General features: G+C 42.4%; 1 protein-coding gene and 1 long non-coding RNA gene across 4 annotated transcripts in view; one reads left to right on the top strand and one right to left on the bottom strand.

The window, feature by feature from the left end:
- nrg2a (neuregulin 2a) overlaps positions 1–8,720 on the bottom strand; it is a 106,954-nt gene extending 98,234 nt beyond the window's left edge. For 2 of the 3 annotated variants that reach the window (XM_080434626.1, XM_080434628.1), the window contains exon 1: positions 8,479–8,720. In XM_080434626.1, the coding sequence (XP_080290752.1) occupies positions 8,479–8,575 (97 nt within the window). In that variant the 5' untranslated portion in view covers positions 8,576–8,720. The remainder of the gene's footprint in view (positions 1–8,478) is intronic. The other variant, XM_080434627.1, reaches the window with a different exon arrangement.
- Positions 1–22,167, top strand: part of LOC308089742 — a 376,982-nt gene that overhangs the window by 214,418 nt on the left and 140,397 nt on the right. The window lies entirely within an intron of this gene.

Genomic DNA, 22,167 nt, shown 5'->3' with positions numbered 1-22,167 from the left:
TGTGTCACCGGATTGTCAGTTAAAAAATTGAATGTCAGCAAAAAAACTTGTGCTGGATCCTCCATCACGTTAAATGAAATCAGTCACAATAGGAAGCCATTATCAAACCTCATTACACAAACTATTAGCTATGCCGTGACCATTTCCTGATCTCAGGTCAATCACAATTTAAAATTACAATGAGTCATAGTGTTCTCTTGTCTTAAAATGCACGTGTGTGTGTGTGTGTGACTGTGTGTGTGGATTTAGCAATTTCATGAATATAGTACACTGTTGTACATTACATCCTTGCCAAGTTCTCATTAGTCACTTCTTCTTCCTCTGTAAAAAAAAAAAAGAAAGGAGGAAAAAAATGCTTGAAATGCCAAACCACCAACAAAGGAGGGAACTGAAAACCACAGGTCGAGATTTCCAACATGAAAGGGCACATCCACTGCACGGCTGCCTTGTTATCTGATGATAAACAGTTGTCTCGTTTGTCTTAACAAGTTACAGTACCACGTGTGGCACAGCTGTGAAACCTCAGTGCAGTGATTCTCAACCTTTTTCATTCCAAGGACCCCCAGTTTGACATGCACGAAGCCACAGACCCCCCTCATTTGGTATGACTTTTTGTATTATTTTTATTCCTGGGACCCCAATGTACATTGTAAAATTCTCAGTGGTCTTCACTGATGTTTCATTGATTCTCCAGTGGTGTCACGCACCAGAAATAGCAGATCCACAAGCTCACAACGGGCCTTCCTATTTCTGCTCCCTGCTGGAGTCGCTAGTGCAACCTGTAGAAGTCGCTAGTCAGACAGAGAACACCCCTAGGGGCGGCAGTGGATCAGGGGTAGAGTGGCCGGGTAGAGTGAACTGGAAAACCGCAAGGTTCCCGGTTCGATCCCGGGGTGGGGCGCTCCCCTAGAGTTAGTGTCGAAGTGTCCTTGAGCAAGACGCTGAACCCCTAATTGCTCCCGATGAGCAGGTTGGTGCCTTCATGGTTTCCTCCGCCATGTGTGTGTGAATGGGTTAATGGCACAATCAATGTAAAGCGCTTTGGATAAAAGCGCTATATAAATGCACCATTTACCCCCTGAATGTACTTCAGCCCTGCACCCCCCGGATGCTTTAAAATATTCCAAGTTACTAGTCTACGTAACAAAATTAATGCATTATATTGAGAATCGTTGGAAACAAGTTCATGACTGAGGTGAGAAACATTTAAGAGAAGGCACTTGGGTGGCGCAGTGGTGAAGTCCCTGCCCATTCGGCTTTGTCGGGTGTCTATGCGAACACAATATTGGTCATTGCACGTACTCCTACAGTACATGCTGGGGGCGGCACCTGTCAGCGGGGAGTGTCGGGCGGGAGGAGTAGGACAAAGGCTCTACGTCCTCCCAGTGGAGGCTCCTCACTGGCAGGCGAGTCAGTAGGATACAACACAGAAATGTGCGTGGGGAACAGAAATGTGTGTGGGGAGGAATCAATTGGCACAATGACTATATTGGGGCGAAAACTGGGGTAAAAAAATGATTGGCTTGTTGGTTATTCTTGCTTCAGCATCTTAAAAACATATTTTCAAGAACTGGGTGGTGTGTCCAAACGATATGCAAATATACAGGATATATATACTGATGACATCAGGGGTCTCCATTTATGGGCACAAAAGAGACACAGACAGATGGTACAACGGCTGCTCTGTCAAGTCACTATGACTCAGACATATTGGTCGGATTGGCGGTGTGACTTGGTGTGAGGGCAGTGTAGCGTAACCTCTAGTATACATACTGTTTGTTCTTGTATGTTTGTGATTTCTCTCCCCTCCCTTTTCCAGGATGGGAGCGATTCTTTAAGAAAGAGAAATCTGAAGGTTCCATATTATAGTGTTTTAAACGTGATTAATGGCCTTTTCATCCCCTCTTTAACCTGTATTCACTGTCACCCTCCATTGAAAATGTTCTAATAAAACAGATGTACCATAAAATACTTTCCCTTTCAAAACAGTTTGATGAGAAAATGGCTGCGTCCCAGTTGGCACAAAGTAATACTGGGATTGATGGTCTCTTGATTGGAAAGAGACAAACTGTGCACAATATTTACAAGATGTACTTGTATTTCCCAATGTTATTATTACTATTGTCTCCGCCAGGATGAAAGGCATGGCCGAGACTGGGTTTTGCACCCTGTCTGTCTGTCTGTCCGTCCGTCCGTCCGTCCGTCCTATACAGATATTGTCCAAACATCACGCAAATCGGTACACAGTATCTCTACAGTTATTAATAGAAACAGGACTTTCAAGATTTTTCATGTTCCATCCTGATGGGCTTCCAAAGTTTGCAGGAATCCTCCGTTTTGAACAAAATGCCTCAAATCATGAACACAGCATACAATTTCCGTGAAATTTTGCAGGCCGATTCGTGTTTTTACCTATAACTCTGTGTAAAACTTTGTATGCGCACTCCCTCGGGGCCAAAGAAAAAACGTTGCCCTGCATTTTTCACGTCTGCCTTTCATAGCGCCACCAAGAGGCCGACTTATGTAAAACATTTGTTTTTATATTACTAAGATTTCACGCAAATCGGTACACATGATCTCTATAGTCATGTGATCAAGACGGATCTGTTTTCATATTCCATCCCGATTGGCTAAGATTGAGATCTAAAGTCTGCAGCAGTGTCCTGTTTTGAACAAAATGCTGCAAATCATGAATGCAGTGTCCTAGTGTGGTGAAACTTTGCACGCACATTCGCACTACGTTGAGGAACAAATGCCAACCTTTTAACATTGCCCTATTATAGCACCGAACGATTTTTGCAAAACATTTTTTCAATATTACTTTTACTCCTACAAAAATGTGTCCAAACATCACGCAAATCGGTACATATTATCTCTACAGAAAGTGATCAAGACTGATCCGTCATATTTTTCATATTCCATCCTGATTGGCGAATTCCCAACATTGCTGGCCCACAATAACCTACCTGACCTGGCTGAGAACTGTGCTCCGAGGAGCACTTTTTCTAGTTTTTAAATAATTTTCCAGGTGCTGTCTGTACGTATATAAGTGTAATAATCGAGTGGGTAAGAAACTGAGACTTTCTGAACATAATCTACCAGCTATACATGCTATATTGAATCACAGTCAGCGAGAACTGAACAAGCTATCACCCCCAGGGATCCATAAATCAATCCCCTATTTTATAAGTATAGCAAAAAATAGCCGATAAGCTCACAGTGCGTTCTTAGCTTGTACTGTAGATCTGCTATTTTTTTAAATGTTAAAAATCCCACCTACTGTATAATCACATGCCCAACATAGGGATGCCAGGGGTCTTTCTGTGGGATTCATAAATATTTAACAAGAGTTTGTGACTAAATAATAACATTGGATCCACTGGAACAGAGCTAGTTCTTTTTTCTTTATCCTGAAAAGTAACTGTTTTGGACATACAAGGACAACAATGAAATGCAGTTTCCAGCTGAAGATATAAAAGCACTTAGTTTGCCAAAACACCTTAGTGCTGAAAAAAGCCAAAACAAACTCGGCCTGAAACACACAAACTAGAATGAAAGGCAACGAGCCACACAGTGTCAACTATGCACACTTCTACACCGCAAAGCTGGCAATTAAACTGACAGTGTCAAATTCAGCCCTTAACCACTTATACCCTACACTTAGTTGACCGGAATCAACTTAGTTGACTGACACTTAGTTGACAGGGTATATAACCTGTTATTATACCCTACACTTAGTTGACCGGAATCCCCCAGGACTCTATACTAGGGGCCCTCCTCTTTTCACTCTACACTAAATGTATTCGCAGAAAACAATCTACAAGCTCTACAAGTGTCGCTACCCTGTGTTTAATTTGACACCCAGGGTTCTTGCATTGTAGCTTGCCTTGTTTTGTTGGCTTGCTGCCCACCCATAGAACTTGTCGTTGTTGTTTTTCAAGTAATGCTGTGGTTATTTAAATTACATATCGTGCTGAAACCAAACTATTGCATCAAACAAAACTATTTGCATACTTTACTTAGAGGTGGAGGGGAACATGATGGGTGGTTTCACCTCCTCAGATGAACATACCCTTTGAACCCCACCCTCCACTACACTCGAACAGGGGTCGTATCCCACCCTGTCCCTTGCCCCGTGACCAACCCCAATAAACGTGCGCGTGCACGCAAGCATGTGCATGCAGTGCACACACGCACACACACACACACACACACACACACACACACCATCCATCCAGCCAGCCAGCCAGCAACAAGATGATGAGCTGCTCGTGTGGCACTCTGTAATGAATGCAGAATACAGTACACCTTGACGTACTGTGTAGAAACGAGAGGATCGTTGGGTGTATATTAATGATCATGGATGGATGGTCAGTTTAACGTGGTCTGTAGGGCTACTGCAGAGCAGGGTCACACAGATTTATGAAAGGGACCAGGTTATACCCATTGAAAGCAGAGAATCCAGACATCCATCTTATGTGATAGACAGACTGCCTGAAGCACTCTCTGTCTGTCTGTCTGTCTGTCTCTCTGTCACATACACACACACACGCACACGCACACGCACACACATTACATAATTTTCATATACGTTTCTCTAGGGCGATGAATGACAGCATTCTCCGTTCGCAAAAGCATATCCAAATTTACCCTGTTCTGTTCACGGGGCAGTGGTGCAAACAAGAGGCAAAGGATCTAAACAAATACTTCACCCAGACATAATTCTCTGCACCCTGTGGTAGGGCTTTTACTGTGCAACCTGCCAGTGTAACTGCTGAGACTTAATCTCCTTTATTAGGGTGGAAATCTAAGTATGGGCGCTCAATGGGGGGTGGGGACCGGGACACAATACAAAACGCGGTGGCTTGGCTGTGTCTGTTCTTCTGATGTGTGTATGTGTACACGTCCCAGGTCTCTTGAATTGTCCCAGGGCCATTTTCGGGAACCAGTGGAGGTGCAGGTACTGTGTTACCACCCCAGGAGATCATTAAGAGGCTAGATTACACACACACTTGCACTCAAACACCACACACTCACACGCATCAGCACACATACGCAATTATTAAACCACTCATTTTCCCATAATGTAGCATACTGTTGTCACTGCAGGTCCACGTACACACGGCACACACGGTACAAGATGCAAAATTATGTGGTGGTCTAGTATTGAAACATGATTGTGTCAATGTAAATGTTGTGAGGACCTTGTTGTGTGGGCCCAATACATTCATTATATGCAATATTCTACTATTGTCTGTTAGAACCGTATAGGCCTACAATATGAATGCTATACAACTTGTTGAACATTGCAATTCTGTGAAACAAAGATCCAGTGGTGTAAAGTAACTAAGTACATTTACTCAAGTACTGTACTTAAGTACAATTTTGAGGTACTTTTACTTTACTGGAGCATTTCCAATAGTCTATACTTTTTCTTCTACTCCACTACATCTCAGAGGCAAATATTGTACTTTTACTCCACTACAATTATTTGACAACTTTAGTTTACTAGTTACTTTGCAGATATACATTATTTACATTATAAGACATACATTAACCACTTTAGCCCTATTTTATACCTAGGCTGTTTGAAAATAGCCGATCTACAAGCTCACAACGCGTCGCACCGCGACGCGTTGTGAGCTTGTAGAGCTGCTATTTTCAAACAATCTACTACTTTTACTTTTGGTACTTTAAGTACATTTTTATACCAATACTTGAGTACTTTTACTCAAGTACATTGTTAATACCGGACTTTAACTTGTAACAGAGTACTTCTACATTGCATTATTTGAGTACTTTTCCCCGTACCACTGCAAAGATCCGAAACACTTCCAGAGGAGACTGACGCAAAACAGTGACACAAACTCCGTGGGAGCTCCGGCAGTCACTGCACTGACTAATCGTTATGCCGTTATCAATCTCTGCCCCGAAACGTGCCCTGAAATACTCTAAGAAAGAGTTCTCACTCAGCCATACATTTAGAGCACAGCTGGACAAACAGGACACAAAGAACACATCAGCTTAGGTTGCGTTGCAGAAAGTAAAAACAGCAGGAAATTCTTGCTGTATTTATTTGCAGTTGTAATTGATTTATACCTCGTTCGTGGCCTATTAACTACTGCTGTGTGCTTGTGTGGTCGGGTATGTCTGTTGCTCTCTGTGGAACCAATGTTTTCAAATGTGGTTTATTAATAAGCTACATCCCAAACCACAATCCGAGGTAATTCATGGCAACGGCATCATTTGATAAGGAACCAGCACAGCATTGAACAGGTGGGCAGAACAGACTAGATCCGCTACAGAGTAAAATCTGGCACGTCATGGTAACCCACACTTTCAGAGTTGAATATTGAGTATTTTTTTGCTGTGTACTGTAGGGTAATCCTTGAAATTCTATATGGTGGAATCTTTTCTCGCTGCCTATTTTGCGCGTTTATATATTACATTCGTACATGCATTAAAGACAGGCTGGCGGTTAATATCTTCAACTTTGCTGGTGCAACAAAAAAGTGAAAAATGACCTCAGACTCCCAAAATGACTTTATCAGACCCTAGCCAATATCAGGCTGGAATGACTTAAAAATCCTCCGGGACCCACAAAAGTCATCGCATTTTATGAAAATTCCATGCTAGCATCAAATGGTGTATCTATTTGCAGAGAAACTTCATGTAAGCCTTCTGCTTCACATCTTTATTCAAGTACTTCTTATTTTTTAAGAACTTTGTTACTAAGACAAAAAGGGACTACATGGAATAATGGACCAACACTTCCACGCAGTTGAGATTCTCGGTTGTCACGAGATAAAACAGTGCCAAGGAATAAAGTATCAATGCAAAAACTAACTCCCACTTATCTGTTAAGTTATACTAACGGCAGTTATTCAAAGTTCCTACTGTACGTGGAACGGGAGTTAAAACCACCCACGCAGCTCAACTGAAACCACGTCAAGGTTTACAAAGTGAGAGGGCATATCCCTACATGTCCGACCTGGCTGTTGTCTACTCAACGTTTCCTTCTGTTGACTGAATACATACTGTATATGAATGGAAAGGAAAACAGCCTCGGATACGGACTTGCATCCGAGCCAAGAACGATGAGGAACGCACACCCCCCCACCCACACCCCATGCACCCCCCCGGTGTCAGAATACATTGGTATTGTCCCTTTCTGTGTGTCATCATGAAACAGGGGGAGGGGGGGGGTTGGGCTTTCCCTATGACCCGAGGTCAAACTACAGTGACATGCCACGGCTTGCTACAGCCGCTGGGTGAGCAAGCACATTGCTACGTTCGCTGAGGACTCCGAAAAAGACAGGCAGCAGCTGCCATAGCTATATCCCCAACAAACGTCAAAGTCTGGCCCCCAGGAAACAGCGGTGTGACAAGTCTCTCATCTCTAAGATGACGTACCACCACCGCCGTTCCAGCGCCAAAGCGTGGTATTATAACGTGCTTAACACACAGGGACTGTAGCCACTTTATTACTGATTATCTTTTATTAACAATGTGTTTAAGGAGTACCGTAAGTGCAGTGGTTCTCAAAGTGGATTCCAGTGGACTCTCTGGGTTCCTTTAGGGGTTCTAAATTGTCCCTTACATGACAGTATAGAAATGGAACCAAATGGACCCTAAAGGGGTCCATTTGGTTCCATTTCTATACTGTCAGAGTAGGGGGAGACCTTGAAATGTTAAAGTTTGAAGGACCAGTGCACTGTACGCTGTCCCGACATCAAAGAGTCTCTCCCCAAAACGAGGGTCATGTTGGCGTCAGTAGAATTCGGACATTGTGTCAGTGCTGTTATAGTGCACAGTGGAGCGCTTGTCGGGGGGGGGGGGGGGGGCATCGCGGTACAAAGTGAGAACCGTGAAAAAAGCGAGTAACAGCCAGGAGCAGCTGTCAGGGATCTTGAAAACAGCTGTATTCCGGGGGAGCTGTGAGGTCCAAGAGCCTTCGTCTCGGAGTCTTGTTTGGAGTTATTTTTTTTCTCCTCTGGTGTGCTCAGAGAGAGAGAGAGAGTCACGTTGTGTCTCGGACCCCCTTGTGCACCGACTGATACGCTGCTCTACAGCCAGATGTGCTGGAACACGCTGCCCGCATTTCAAGACCCCATTCATGTGACAACCTGGCGGCAAGCTTTGACAAGACCAGGGGGCTAATTTGTCCCTCAACTTCCGTACCACTGGTAACACATTCTCTCTCTCTCTCTCTCTCTCTCTCTCTCTCTCTCTCTCTCTCTCTCTCCCCAAGACACACTCACACATATTCACATGCATACACACACGCACACACACACACACACATACACATGCACACACATGCACGCACATGCACGCGCGCCTACACACACACACACACACACACACACACACACACACACACACACACACACACACACACACACACACGCACACACACACAACCTTAACTCCAACACAGTCTTTCACACCTTGAATCATTATTTTTTTCTTTTTTACCTTTAGTCGGGTCACTCTCTTTGTCCCTCTGTCCTTTGCCTCCTTTGCCTCCCTTCCTTCTCCCTTCCTTCCTTTCCCTCTTCTTGCCCTCGGACATCGCTGCCAGAAAGAAAATAATAAATCCTCTCAGGGACAAACGGAGCAAAAAGAAAAAAAAAGGGACGCCGCGCGCAACGCAAAAAAAAAAAAAAAAGGGTATAGTCCTCTGGGGAATGTGTGGCAGGCAGGACACCAGAACTCTGAGCCTGCTGGAGCGTTTCTGCTCCTATATAGACTCACACCAATCAACCAACGCTAAGGAACCACCTACTCACTGTAGGGCAGAGACACAGAGAGAGAGAGGGATAGAGAGAGGGAGAAGGGGAAGGAGTGAGGGTGGGAGGGGAGGGAGGGAGGGGAGGGAGGGAGGGTGGGGGAACAGTACAGAGCGAGAAAAAGGTAGAGAGAGACACGGCTCGGAGGGAAAAGAGAGAAAAAGGAGGGAGGGAGGGAGTGAGTGAGCGAGGAAGGCATTTCCCATTGCTTGAAGGCAATCAACTGTTCCCTGTGCTGGATCTATCAGATAAGCTTTGGCTCTTCCAGGCCCCGCAGCCGTTTGGCTGCAGCCCTTGACACGGGAGACAAGGGGGTCCACTCCACACGGGGACCACCCCACACAAACAAGCCAGGGTCGGAGGCCCATGGAGGCTTTTGCCCTGGTCCTGGGGACCTGTCTCCACCACCACCCCCCCCCCACCCCATGCACCCCATAGTTGATCTTCCCCCCCTGGTGCATCTTCTATTTCCAAATGACCCGTACCTAATATGGGGAGAGAGGAGGCCTGTTAACTTAGCCCCCCCAAAAACCCCTGATACCCCCCCAACCCACCCACCCACCACCCCCGGCCCTATGCTGACCCCACCCCAGCTCATTCAGAGAGAGGGGAAGACCCACACCCTTTGCCAGGGTTTGACATGGGGGTCTTACATACTGAAAAACACGCGGAGGTCCCAAAACACATCCCAAGCACATCTGGTTCAGATTTGCACGAGCACGAACGTGCGGAGCTACAGCGCCGGGGTCTGGGGATACATACGTGCATGAAAGCAAGTGAAATGAAATGCCGATTGTCAAATCCTGAGTCCGTGACAAAGATCGCTGCTTGAAAGAATTTGCACACACACACAAAAAATACTCTCTGCCCCTCTTTCTCACCTCAGACTCTTTCTCTCTCTCTCTCTCTCTCTCTCACTATCGGTCCCCCACCCTGCAGTGATACAGACGAGTCCCAACACGCCTGTTAGTTGTATCTCCTTCTCTCTCGGTCCTTGCAAGACTGTCGTCACCAATGCTGAGCGGCAACACGCGCACGCACATGCACGCACACACACACACACACACACACACAAGCACGCACACACACGCACACACACGCACACACACGCACACACACGCACACACACACGCGCACACACACACACACACACATATATATCCCTATATCACATTTCAAGATGACATAATGTGTCATATGTCAAAAATTACTTGACATTCCACATTCCACGTATTCACACACTTGAAAACTATTTTTGCACTAAACGGTCTGTCTTTGGGAATTAACCCGTTGAAACCGGGAACGCATATCTGTGTAACCACTTTAACCATTATTTTACACTTTGGCTATATAAAAAAATAGCAGATATACAAGCTTGTAGCGCTATGAGCTTGTAGATCTGCTCGTTTTTTTTTTTATCGTGAAAATATGTGCAAATCTTTAAATGTATATATTTTTAAAGGGAATATTTTTAACTCAAATCTTTGCTACTGGGGGGTCCCCTGGAACGTGTTTTGAGATGGGGGGGGTCCACGCCCAGATGACATAATCAATTTGGGGGGCCCTTGACCTGAAAACGTTTGAGAACCACTGATGAAGCGTTTTTTTTTCTTCTTTTAAACTGTTAGGATTTCGGCCTCAGGTCGTAATGGGTTAACAAGGGTTAATCATGTTCTCTCACTGAGGTCTATCACCCGTATTCCAAACTGTGTCAGACCCGGGGGGATAAAACAGGTTTTTATTAATAAACTAGACTAGTACTACAACAGCATTTGGTTCAATCTGTCTATTCTTATTTATTTATTTTCATGTATTTATTGGGGCGTATATCTCTGTTGACGAACACGTAGCACAAGTCAGACTCAATGGCTCCCATACTGACAGTGTTACTATATATACCGTAGTTCAGAATTAATTTCATGCTGTCAAGAGACAAGAACAAACATTTTGTAAACAGTAAGTGGTGGAAAAAGTCCTCAAATGTTTTACTTAAGTAAAAGTATCAATACTACAATGTAGAAGTACTCTGTTACAAGTAAAAGTCCGGAATACAACATTTACTTAACCAAAAGTACAAAAGTATTGGTATCCAAATGTACTTAAAGCACCAAAAGTAAAAGTACTAAAATGTTTGAAAATAGCCGATCTACAAGCTCACAACGCGTCGCGATGCGACGCGTTGTGAGCTTGTAGATCGGCTATTTTCAAATAGCCTAGGTATGAAATAGGGCTAAAGTGGTGAATGTATGTTTTATAATGTCATAATTTATATCTGCAAAGTAACTTCAAATAATTGTAGTTGAGTAAAAGTACAATATTTGCCTCTGAGATGTAGTAGAGTAGAAATAAAAGTATAGACAATTGGAAATACTCCAGTAAAGTAAAAGTACCTCAAAATTGTACTTAAGTACAGTACTTGAGTACTTGCACTTAGTTACTTTACACCACTGCGTAGTTCAGAACTCATTTCATGCTGTCAAGAGACAAGAACAAAAAGTTGAGTAAACAGTCTACACCTCAGCGTATACGAATACACTCAAATGGACCTGTAAGGTGTTCATTTCACTTTTAATTTATACTGAGGGTTTTTGTGTGTAGGAACAAGAAACCATTGCATCATCCAGAAACCTCCATATCTCCATATTTAAATGTCTGTGTTTTCTTGGGGGGTTATTGTTTGTTTTGTTTTTTTTGTAAATGATACTTTGTCATACTTGACACAGAAAAGTAGCAAAAATAGCAGTTCTACAAGCTTTTTATAAATGCTGAAACGATTAAAAAAAATTAATGAGAGCTTGAGGCTAGATAATAACATTGGAACCATTAGAACAAACACAGGTTTTTTTTTTTTTTTTTCTGACAAGTAATAGATTACTAAACAAGGTTTCCAGCCGACAGTGACGATGATGCTGAATGAAACTTGTGTGTTTCTGTCAGTGGTGGAAAAAGTACTTTTTACTTAAGCAAAAGCATCAATACTGCAATGCAGAAATACTCTGTTACAAGTAAAGGTCCAGAATTCAAAATGTACTTGAGTAAAAGTACAAAAGTATTGGTATCAAAATGTACTTAAAGAACCAAAAGTAAAAGTACTCATTATACGAAATGTCCCATTTCCAAGTTTTCAAATGTATAAAAATCTTTTGAAAATAGCAGATCTACAAGCTTGTAGATCTGCTATTTTCAAATGGCCGAAATGTTTATAGGGCTGAAGTGGTTACTGTGTGTTTTGTAATAACAATCAAAATCTACAAAGTAACAAGTAACACAAGTTTTCAAATAATTGTAGTGGAGTAAAAATACAATATCTGGATCAGAGACGTAGTGGAGTAGAAGTAAAAAGTATTGGAAATAAAAAATACTCAAGTAAAGTAAACAAACACCTCAAAATTGTACTCAAGTACAGTGCTTGAGTGAACGTACTGTACCTATAGTTACTTTAACACCACTGGGTTTCTGTTTACAAAAGAAAAAAGTAATTGTGTGGATGAGTCATGCGTGAGGCCGTCCCATCGCGTGGGGGGGGGGGGGCTTTCCTCTCTCTCTCTCTCTCCCTCTCCCTTTCCCTCTCTCTCCCTCTCCCCCCCTCTCTCTCTCCCTCTCCCCCCTCTCTATCTCTATCTCTCTCTCCCCCTCTCTCTCTCTCTCTCTCTCTCTCTCTCTCTCTCTACTCTCTCTTCTCTCTCTCTCTCTCTCTTCATCTCTCTCTCTCTCTCTCTCTCTCTCTCTCTTCTCTCTCTCTCTCTCTCTCTCTCTCTCTCTCTCTCTCCTCTCTCACCCTCCCTCCCTCTCTCTCTCTCTCTCTCTCCACCTCCCCTCTCTCTCTCCCTCTCTCTCTCTCTTGGCGGCCAGCCCTCATGAGAATTCTTTGACAGTGCTTGGGACTGGAGAGAGGGCAGCACATGAGGTCAAGTCTCAACAGGTCAGCCCGCTCTCTACGAGCTATAAGCCTCTTTCTGGAGGTCTGGAAGAAGCAAGAAGGAAAAAAACTTATACTATGGCAGAGGCCAAACCAAGGCCAAGGAAGGTTCCACATGAAATCAGGTCTGTCGTGTTGCTCGTCTCTCTCTAGTTCAGACGTGATTATACTGTAATCCCTTTAACCATTTTACACCTGCCGTATACCTATTCTGGGCATGTCAGTGTAGGTGAGAGCTTTCTTTTTTTCTTTCTTTTTCCACCCAAAAAAAATATATATATTTTTTCTCTTTTCCCCAAAAAATCTAGAATTTATAATATATAAAATATGTTCCGCAGTTGCAGAAAAAACTGATTTACAAGCTCACAGCTTGTAGATCACCATGTGACACCGTCGAACGACAAAGTATAATATATGGCTTAAGTGGTTAACCATCAATTTTATTTTGCACATAAATCATTTCATACATCTTGTTTCGAATAAGGAGATCCAGCCTTTTCCTTTTGCTTCTCTCGTCTTTTTTTTCTGTTTGCCTTAAGGCCAGACATGTTCACCATCAATATGTTTAGTTTGATCATTCACAAATTAGTAACTTCATCATCTCGCTGGGTTTATTTTATTTTTTTCCTCCATTTTTTTTTGTTTATAACAATGCCTCTATAGCTTCCAGTGGTGGAAAAAGTACTCAAATCTTTCTTTAAAGTAAAAGTATCAATGCTGCAATGTAGAAGTACTCTGTTACAAGTAAAAGTCAGAAATTAAAAATGTACTTGAGTAAAAGTACAAAAGTATTGGTATCAAAATGTACTTAAAGTACCAAAAGTAAAAGTACTAAAATGTTTGAAAATAGCCGATCTATAAGCTCACAACGCGTTGCATCACGATGTGAGCTTGTAGATCAGCTATTTTCAAATAGCCTATGTATGAAATATGGCTGAAGTGGTTAATGTATGTTTTACAATGTAATAATTTATATCTGCAAAGTAACTAGTAACTAAAGTTTTCAAATAATTGTAATGGAGTAAAAGTCCAATATTTGCCTCTGAGATGTAGTGGAGTAGAAGTAAAAGCATAGACAATCGGAAATACTCCGGTAAAGTAAAAGTACCTCAGGATTGTACTCAAGTAACAGTACTTGAGTAAATGTACTTAAGTTACTTTACACCACTGAACCGCACTTTGTGCTCCCGAGTGGTCGTCTGTGGTGATCTAATCTGTCATCGGGGATAACAGAGCACTGAGGTGGGGGGGGGGCTCCATAGTGTGTCAGGAAACCCGCCCCCCCCCCCCTGCCCCCCCCCCCTGCCCCCCCCCCCCACTCCCCACCCTCGACACGCTCTCCCACCTCTACTGTTCGGCAAGACTAGACTTGCTCCCATGCCTGTCTTCTCCTATCTGACACCTGTGTGTGTGTGTGTGTGTGTGTGTGTGTGTGTGTGTGTGTGTGTGTGTGTGTGTGTGTGTGTGTGTGTGTGTGTGTGTGTGTGTGTGTGTGTGTGTGTGTGTGTGTGTGTGTGTGTGTGTGTGTGTGTGTGTGTGTGTGTGTGTGTGTGTGTGTGTGTGTGATGTGTCATAAAGCCGTAGCCTACATTAGTCAAGTCATGCTAAATTACAAAGAACCACATGTCAATTAGAGGGGGGGGGGATATGTGAGATGTCAGTTTTACGAGCTTTAGTGCTTTTATTAGCTTTTGCTTGAAGTTGACGTTTGGTCATAATAATGTGTCCTAAAAAACATGAATGCAAGACAGGAAGTGAGGTCATTCATTCAAATGTCTGTTCAACAAGACTAAGAGTGTGAAAGCTCCGCTAGCGGCCCCTAGAGGCCACGGTGCTCCTTACACCAGACGAAAGGAGTTTGAGGCACTGACCTAGAATGCTGCGCTCTCGCTAAAATAAACTGATAATATATATTTTTGACAAAATAGTGTAAACAGATGTTTTAACCCATTAAGACCGAGAACGCATCTGTGTCATTTTAAGATTTCTTTGGGTTATAAAAAAATTGCAGATATACAAGCTCATAGCCATGCTTGTATATCTACTATTTCTTTGGGGAAAAAACGTCAAAATGTGTGGAACTAAATATTTTTAGATGGTGGTCCGTGGACAAATACATATAATTTTGGGAGGTCCTTAACATGAAAAAGTTTGAGAACCACTGATATTATAGCAACATACGTTTAAAATAAAAAACTGTTAGGATTTAGAAGACATTAATCCCCAGGAGCAAAGATTTGAGTTAAAAATGTTCTCTTTTAAAAATATATATGTTCAAAGATTTGCACAAATTTTAAAAAATAGCTCATAGTAGCTATGAGCTTGTAGATATGCTATTTTTTAATAGCCAAAGAAATCTAAAAATGACCCGGATGCGTTCCCGGTCTTAATGGGTTAAAGTGAAATAAAACAACGTGCCATAGTTGCAAAAGGAAAAAAAACGTGGCCTTGGAGTAAAGGCCATGAGGACACCAAAATCAATAGGGTTCACTCTCTGGGGAGCATCAGTGCACTCAGCAAGTTTCATGGTAATGCTCCCAATAGATGTTAAGATAGCATGTGCTGGAAGTGGAACATTTAGGCCTAAAGGGCTTTTTCACACAGGGAGCAACACTATACACCTGCATCGCAAAAAAGAAGAAAATATCCGAGCACTCAAAAGAAAGGAACGGAGGAGAGGACAATCAAAACACTTTAATGCCTATTACGAAGGATAAAAACCCTTCAACAAGACTGGCCCTGATGAAGACCGGTGCGGTCGAAACATGATGGCTTTTTAACCTTTGTAATAGACATTAAACTACTTTGATTGTACGTCCCCTCCTCCTCCATTCCTTTTTTGAGTGCCCAGATCTTTTCTTCATTTTTCAGTCATTGTTCCCGTCGATCCTAGAAGCACCGTCAGTCTACGTTTGTAACTGTTCTTTATCTCCACTAGACCATACCCGTCGGGGGATATGAGCACCCAAAGTATGTGCAGTTTGGGTTATGCACTGTGCACACAGACAATTCATCAGGCATAAAAAGTGACTTAGTACCTGCAACAGTTCCAACACACAAACGCGTGCGTCATGGTCCCGCTTGTTCATGGATGTGGCAACACCGGCGCTTGTTTCACGCACATGATTTGGCAACCCGGGAGCCAGTGAACACAAAAACGCTAATAAACAGCTGACATTTGGGGAAAGCGAAAAACGGGCTTCGGTGTTCCGTGCACGTGGTAATGGTCAATGGCTGTGTGCAAAATGCATATCGATTGCTCCAGCCACTGAGGGGAACCGGGCAGAAGAGATTTTGGGCACAGACAGACAGAGCTTTGTAGAATTATAGGATGAGCACCTGGTCGGTTTCTTCGTTTTTTACTGCACCTGCGTTGTTGCTTGGATCCACGGTGATGCACTCCTCATGTGAATAGACGCGTTTCTACGCGTCACGTACTAAAAGCGTTCACACGGTGCGGGTGTGCTACGCCTGACAGATTGCCCCCCCCTTACCTAAACTCTCACCTCCCATTGAAAGTGAATTACTAGGTGCATCAGTCACTTCCCATGTGAAAAGCCCTTAAGGGTGGTGCTATAGACAAGAGGAATGGCCAAGGGGTTTATCACAATCAGTATGGGTTCATCCTCCGGGATGGCATGAAGGGGCATAGCCAGTCGATGTCAAGATCAGTGGTGGAAAAGGTACTAAAATGTTTTAAATATAATACTCTGTTACAAGTTAAAGTCCGGAATTCAACATTTACTTAACTAGAAGTACAAAAGTATTGGTATAAAAGTATACTTAAAAGTATAAAAGTAAAAGTACTCAATATGCAGAATGTCCCATTTCACAAGTTTTCAAATGTATACAAATCTTTTGAAAATCTACAAGCTACAATCTACAATCTACAATCTACAATCTACAATCTACAATCTACAAGCTCACAATGCGTAATGAGTACTGCATAATGAGTACTTTCTACTTTTGATACTTTAAGTACATTTTACTCAAGTAAATATTGAATTCCAGACTTTTACTTGTAACAGGGCAGTGGCGTCGTTACGCGGGGGCTTCGGTGGCTATAGCCACCAATGTTTTATCCAAAGCCACCAATTTTTTTATTTTTTATTTTTTTTTGTAATTTTATATCTTTAACCCTAACCTAACCCTACCCCTAAAACCGAAATAAAGTAACAAAAAACGGGAAAAAAAGTACGCGCGCGCTGCGCGAGCGTGCATGTGTCCGTTGCCTGGTGGGCTAAGCCCCCAACCTAGAAGAGACCTAGCGACGCCTCTGTAACAGGGTATTTCTATATTGCAGTATTGATACTTTTACTTAGGTAAAAGATGTGAGTACTTTGTGAGTCAGAATACAATAATAAGCTGTGGTACAATGAATCACGTCGGTCTACAAAATAAGTGATGCCACTGTATGATGAATACCATTCTCATCACAGTCATACCAGATCCATTACAAGGCATGTACTTTTACAATGTGCAACCAACGAGGAAGGGGCACGCCAGTACCTGACTGGATAGTGTGTCAAGTTAACCACAAAATATCCCCGGTTCAAGTCCAGCGTCCAGCCGGAATCAAACCGGGAATATTCTGTTCCCCTTCTATCCTTTCTAAATAAACTAAAAACAGCCCAAAAATATGTATAGAAAGCAAGAATAAAAAGCAAAAACAGCAGATCTACAAGCTTACAACGCATCACAATCCCTTCATCATAGGTTTCTATATATATATGCATATATATATTTTTTTATTTTATTTTTTATTTTTTTGTTTGTCTTTGCTTTTAATATTAAATAACTCAAGTAATATAAACGGTGAGGTTCTCACATAAGCCCCCCTAAGGTTTCTTACCTCACCGGCACAACAACTATTTCATACATTTTCCCTTGGAAAAAAACTAACATGTACTGTAAATGTATACAAAAATGTTGTGCAAATCAAATAAATCAAACAATGTGTTCTGAACTTGTAGATCTGCTATTTTTGCCACACGACACCGTTGTACTGAAGTATAAACTATAAACTAAACTAGGAAGAATATACATGCGCTGATGTTAGCTCTCAATTTCAAATCAAACAGTGGTGGTTCAAACCCCACCGGCACCAACATCTCTTTTTGTCCACGTTCCTTCGTTCGTGAGACGTATCCCATTATGTAAGTTTGACCTTGGTCTTGATTTTGACATTGAACTGTGACCTTTTTGACCCCAAAAGTTAATTATCTCTTGGAGGGCAGGCGAGTTTCAAGATAATCCTCCCATCTGTTAGGAGCGATTACAATCCCCGGACACGCATCATTGCATGCAAGCGGGCTGGGCAACAAAGTGTTAACTCCGGGTGGTGGGGGTCAAAAGAGATACTGTGGGTGAGCTCTTCATGAAATGTCCCTCCATAACCCCTCCTCTTCCTCCCTGCAGCGGTGGAAGAAGTACTCGGATATTTTACTTAAGTAAAAGTATCAATACCACAACATAAAAATACTCTTGTTACAAGTAAAAGGCCCGTGTTCAAAAAGTTACTTGAGTAAAAGTGCGAAAGTATTGGCGTCACAATATACTTCCAAAAGTGAAAGTACAAAAATGTTTGAAAATAGCCGATCTACAAGCTCACAACGCGTTGCATTCCAATTTTTTGCAGTCGTTCAGCTGTTGTTCCACAACAAATACAAAATGTTGAAGATCAGAAAAGCTATTCACATGCGCACGCACGCACACACACACACACGCATGTGCACACACACACACACACACACACACACACACACACACACACACACACACACACACACACACACACACACACACACACACACACACACACACACACATCCACTATCCTATAAAGAAAGACTCCAAAAATATTGAAAATGTCATTTTTTAAAAAGATAATTTGAAACAGTATAATACATGTAATTTATGTTCCGTATGGTGTAAGTGGGAGTGTGTGGACCATAACTACATAGTAACATCCTTATTGGTAGAGTGCATTGTGCAAATGCACTCTCTCATGGTTAAATGAATGCTCAGGATTTGACAGTGTAGTCATGTGATGGAAATGCAGGTTGAGATCACGGGCCTGTTTCCAGTCTACATCTGGAATAAAACACGTCTAAAATGACCTGCATTTATCACTCACGGAGGTGGACACACATAAACTGTTCATCCGAGCCCCCCCGCTACGATGTGTTTCTTATTCTTTTTTTTTCTTTCCTTTATCCAGGCATGTTAGTAGTGTGGTGGTAACCAGCGGTGGAAAAAGTACTCACATTTCTTACTTAAGTAAAAGTATCAATACTGCATTGTAGAAATACTCTGTTACAAGTAAAGGTCCGGAATTCAAAATTTGCTTGAGTAAAAGTGCAAATGTATTGGGATCAAAATGTACTCAAATGTACCAAAAGTAAAAGTACTAAAATGTTTGAAAATAGCATATCTACAAGCTTGTAGATCTGCTACTTTCAAATAGCCTAGGTATAAAATAGGGCTGAAGTGGTTAATGTATGTTTTATAATGTAATCATTTATATCTGCAAAGTAACTATAGCAACTAAAGTTTTCAAATAATTGTAGTGGAGTAAAAGTACAATATTTGCCTCCGGGTATTTCCATTTTTTTATACTTCATAGGCTACTTCTACTCCACTACAACTCAGAGTTAAAATAATACTTACTACTCCACTTTTATATTGTGGTATTGCTACTTACAGTTTCTTTTTGAGTACTTCTTCCTCTGCCACTGGCCTATTAGGAAGCATCTGCTGTTTTTCAACAGCCACGGGCCTGTCCTTGGATCGGGGGGGTGTTGGGGGGTGTTGGGGGGGGGCTTACGGAGGAGGTGGGTCGAGGGGGGGCCGCCCGGCAGGCAGGCAGAGAGCAACAGCAGCCAGGATCAGAGTGGGAGGAGCAGGACACCGACAGAGGGTTAGTAAAGAAAATGCAGCCAACCCTTCTGTAAGTCTCAACACGGGCCCTTTGTGTGTTTGGCTCATAAACGCTTCTCAGGACACCCCCCCCCAACACACACACACACACACACACACACACACACACACACACACACACACACACACACACACACACACACACACACACACACACACACACACACACACACACACACACACACACACACACACACACACACACACACACACACACACACCCCATCTCTGACAGCCTCCTAATCCCATGGTTCCCTCCTACAGCTGCAGCTCAACAGATCCGAGGAGAGAGATAGTTGTGTGTGCTGTGTGTGTGTGTGTGTAGGAAAGACACCAGGCCTGTGGTGTGGTGTGGGACGCAGTACACTGTGTGTAGGGAAAGACACCAGGCCTGTGGTGTGGTGTGGGACGCAGTACACTCGACCCCAGTGCCCAGTATACTTGAGTCAAAGTAATAGAGATACCCCTACTCCTAAGTTCAAAAGTGCAAATTACAAAGTGCAGTTGCTTTTTAATAGCAATGCATTGCTGTGGGGCAATTGACATTTTAACATTTCCCCTTCATATAAATTTTTTTTTTTTATGTGAAAATAGCAGTTTTCATAAAAGCTATTTTAAAGGGAGTTTAAGGGGAGTTCACCCCCAAATTGGGTGAACTATCCCTTTAACAATTTTTGAAACAGAGCTTATGTGGTTAATTCATAATGTACCTTTTCACTTCATAGAAATGCAGTGGAGTAAAAAGAGCAACTTGGTCTTTGAAATGTTGGCTAAAGTAGTGGAATGAAAGTCATAATAAGTATCCACCATAAAAACTAACAAATATAAGTAGAGAGACAATTATTATAATTTTTTACTACAGTACTCAAATAAATGTACGTTACTGTCCAACACCCACGAGTGACGGGAAAGACACAGGCCCGCCAGCCTCCTTTGCGAACCCTGCAGTGTATACCTGCACATCGTCACGGAGAGAGACCCCGCGTCAGTGCTAGCACTCCATGCCCTTTCACGAGCGCGAGAGTTTATCTTTTGAGACGTAATGGCTTTAAACAGCCATTAGCTTATGTTGTTTAGATCTATCTTCTTTTTTTTTCATCCTTTTTTTTTTTCTCGCTTTGAGGCAAAGTGCATGGGTGTAGGGGGGGGGGTGGCAAGCGGGGGGCCTCCGAGTGAGTGAATAGGGTCTGCCTTTAAAGGGGCATTTCGTCAAAACATGCGGATGATTTATTCCGCAACATAGTCTCAGTGAGAGAGAGAGAGAGAGAGTTTAATTTAATTCATGTAATAGTTTGAATCTATCCTGTCAGTTATATATATATATATATATATATATATAAAATACACAGTACAGTAAAATCCTAAAAAAAAAAAGTTCACCTGAGGTCCATTCTTTACACTCACTAGAATTAAATAAACTGTTTATTTCAGATCGAAACTAATTTCATTTAATTAAAAACACATTTCCACTTGGACAGCTTATGCTGCAATGAAAATGATCTCCAAGGAGGGGATATTTGTGTAGAATAAAAAACAGGTCAGGGCCCTGGGCCGCAGCGTAGCGTGGCGGTCCAGGCACCCTAGGCTGCAATGCCAGCCTGACAGCGTGTTGCAGGTTCGACTCCCGTTCCCGACGACCTTTTCTGCGTGTCACCTCCACATCTCTCTCCCTATTTCCTGTCAGCCTACTTGCCCTATCCCTCTCTAATAACCCATTAAGACCGGGAACGCATGTGTCTATTCAAAAATATCAGATCTACAAGCTCATATGAACTCAAATATTTGCTTTTTGGAAGATTCTACAAATGTCTTCTAAATCCTAACAGTTTTTCAAAAAAACGTATGTTGCTATAATATCAGTGGTTCTCAACTTTCATGTCAAGGACCCCCAAAATGATAATGTATTTGGCCACGGACCCCCATCTCAAATTATGCTGTTCCAGGGACCCCCAGAAGCAAAGATTTGAGTTACAAATGTTTGCTTTAAAAAATATGTTATTCAAAGATGTGCACAAAATGTTCACAATTTTTCAAAAATAGCAGATCTACAAGCTCATAGCGCGGCACTCGGTGCCGCGCTATGAGCTTGTAGATCTGCTATTTTTGAATAGCCAAAGGAATCTAAAAATGACACGCAGATGCGTTCCCGGTCTTAATGGGTTAAAGGCATAAAAAGCCAAAAATAAATACATCTAAAATGCAGGTCAGATACAGACAACCTATCAACAAAACATAAGACACAGACGATAGATGGAACGGAGAGGGAGGGAGAAGAGGACAGGACAGTGTGATGAACAGAGTCTGCTTTGTTTGCGTTTGTTTACGTGCGAAAAGAGTGACTTTGACACCTGTGTTTCACTATGCAATGTCAGTCAGGGTGAGGCCATTTTGGAAAATCAATTTTGAAATCAACAGAGCAACTATTGAAGATATCTCGCCGATATTCGGAGTTGCATCATGGCAAAGGTACACAAACTAGGAGGAACGCGAGCACAACTTTAGTGAAAAATGAACAAG

This window comes from Gymnoscopelus braueri (assembly GCF_963280865.1).
Source record: "Gymnoscopelus braueri genome assembly, chromosome: 8".
Lineage (NCBI taxonomy): Eukaryota > Metazoa > Chordata > Actinopteri > Myctophiformes > Myctophidae > Gymnoscopelus > Gymnoscopelus braueri.
Note: the sequence above shows the minus strand (reverse complement) of the source record. Positions and strands in the feature narration are given on the sequence as shown.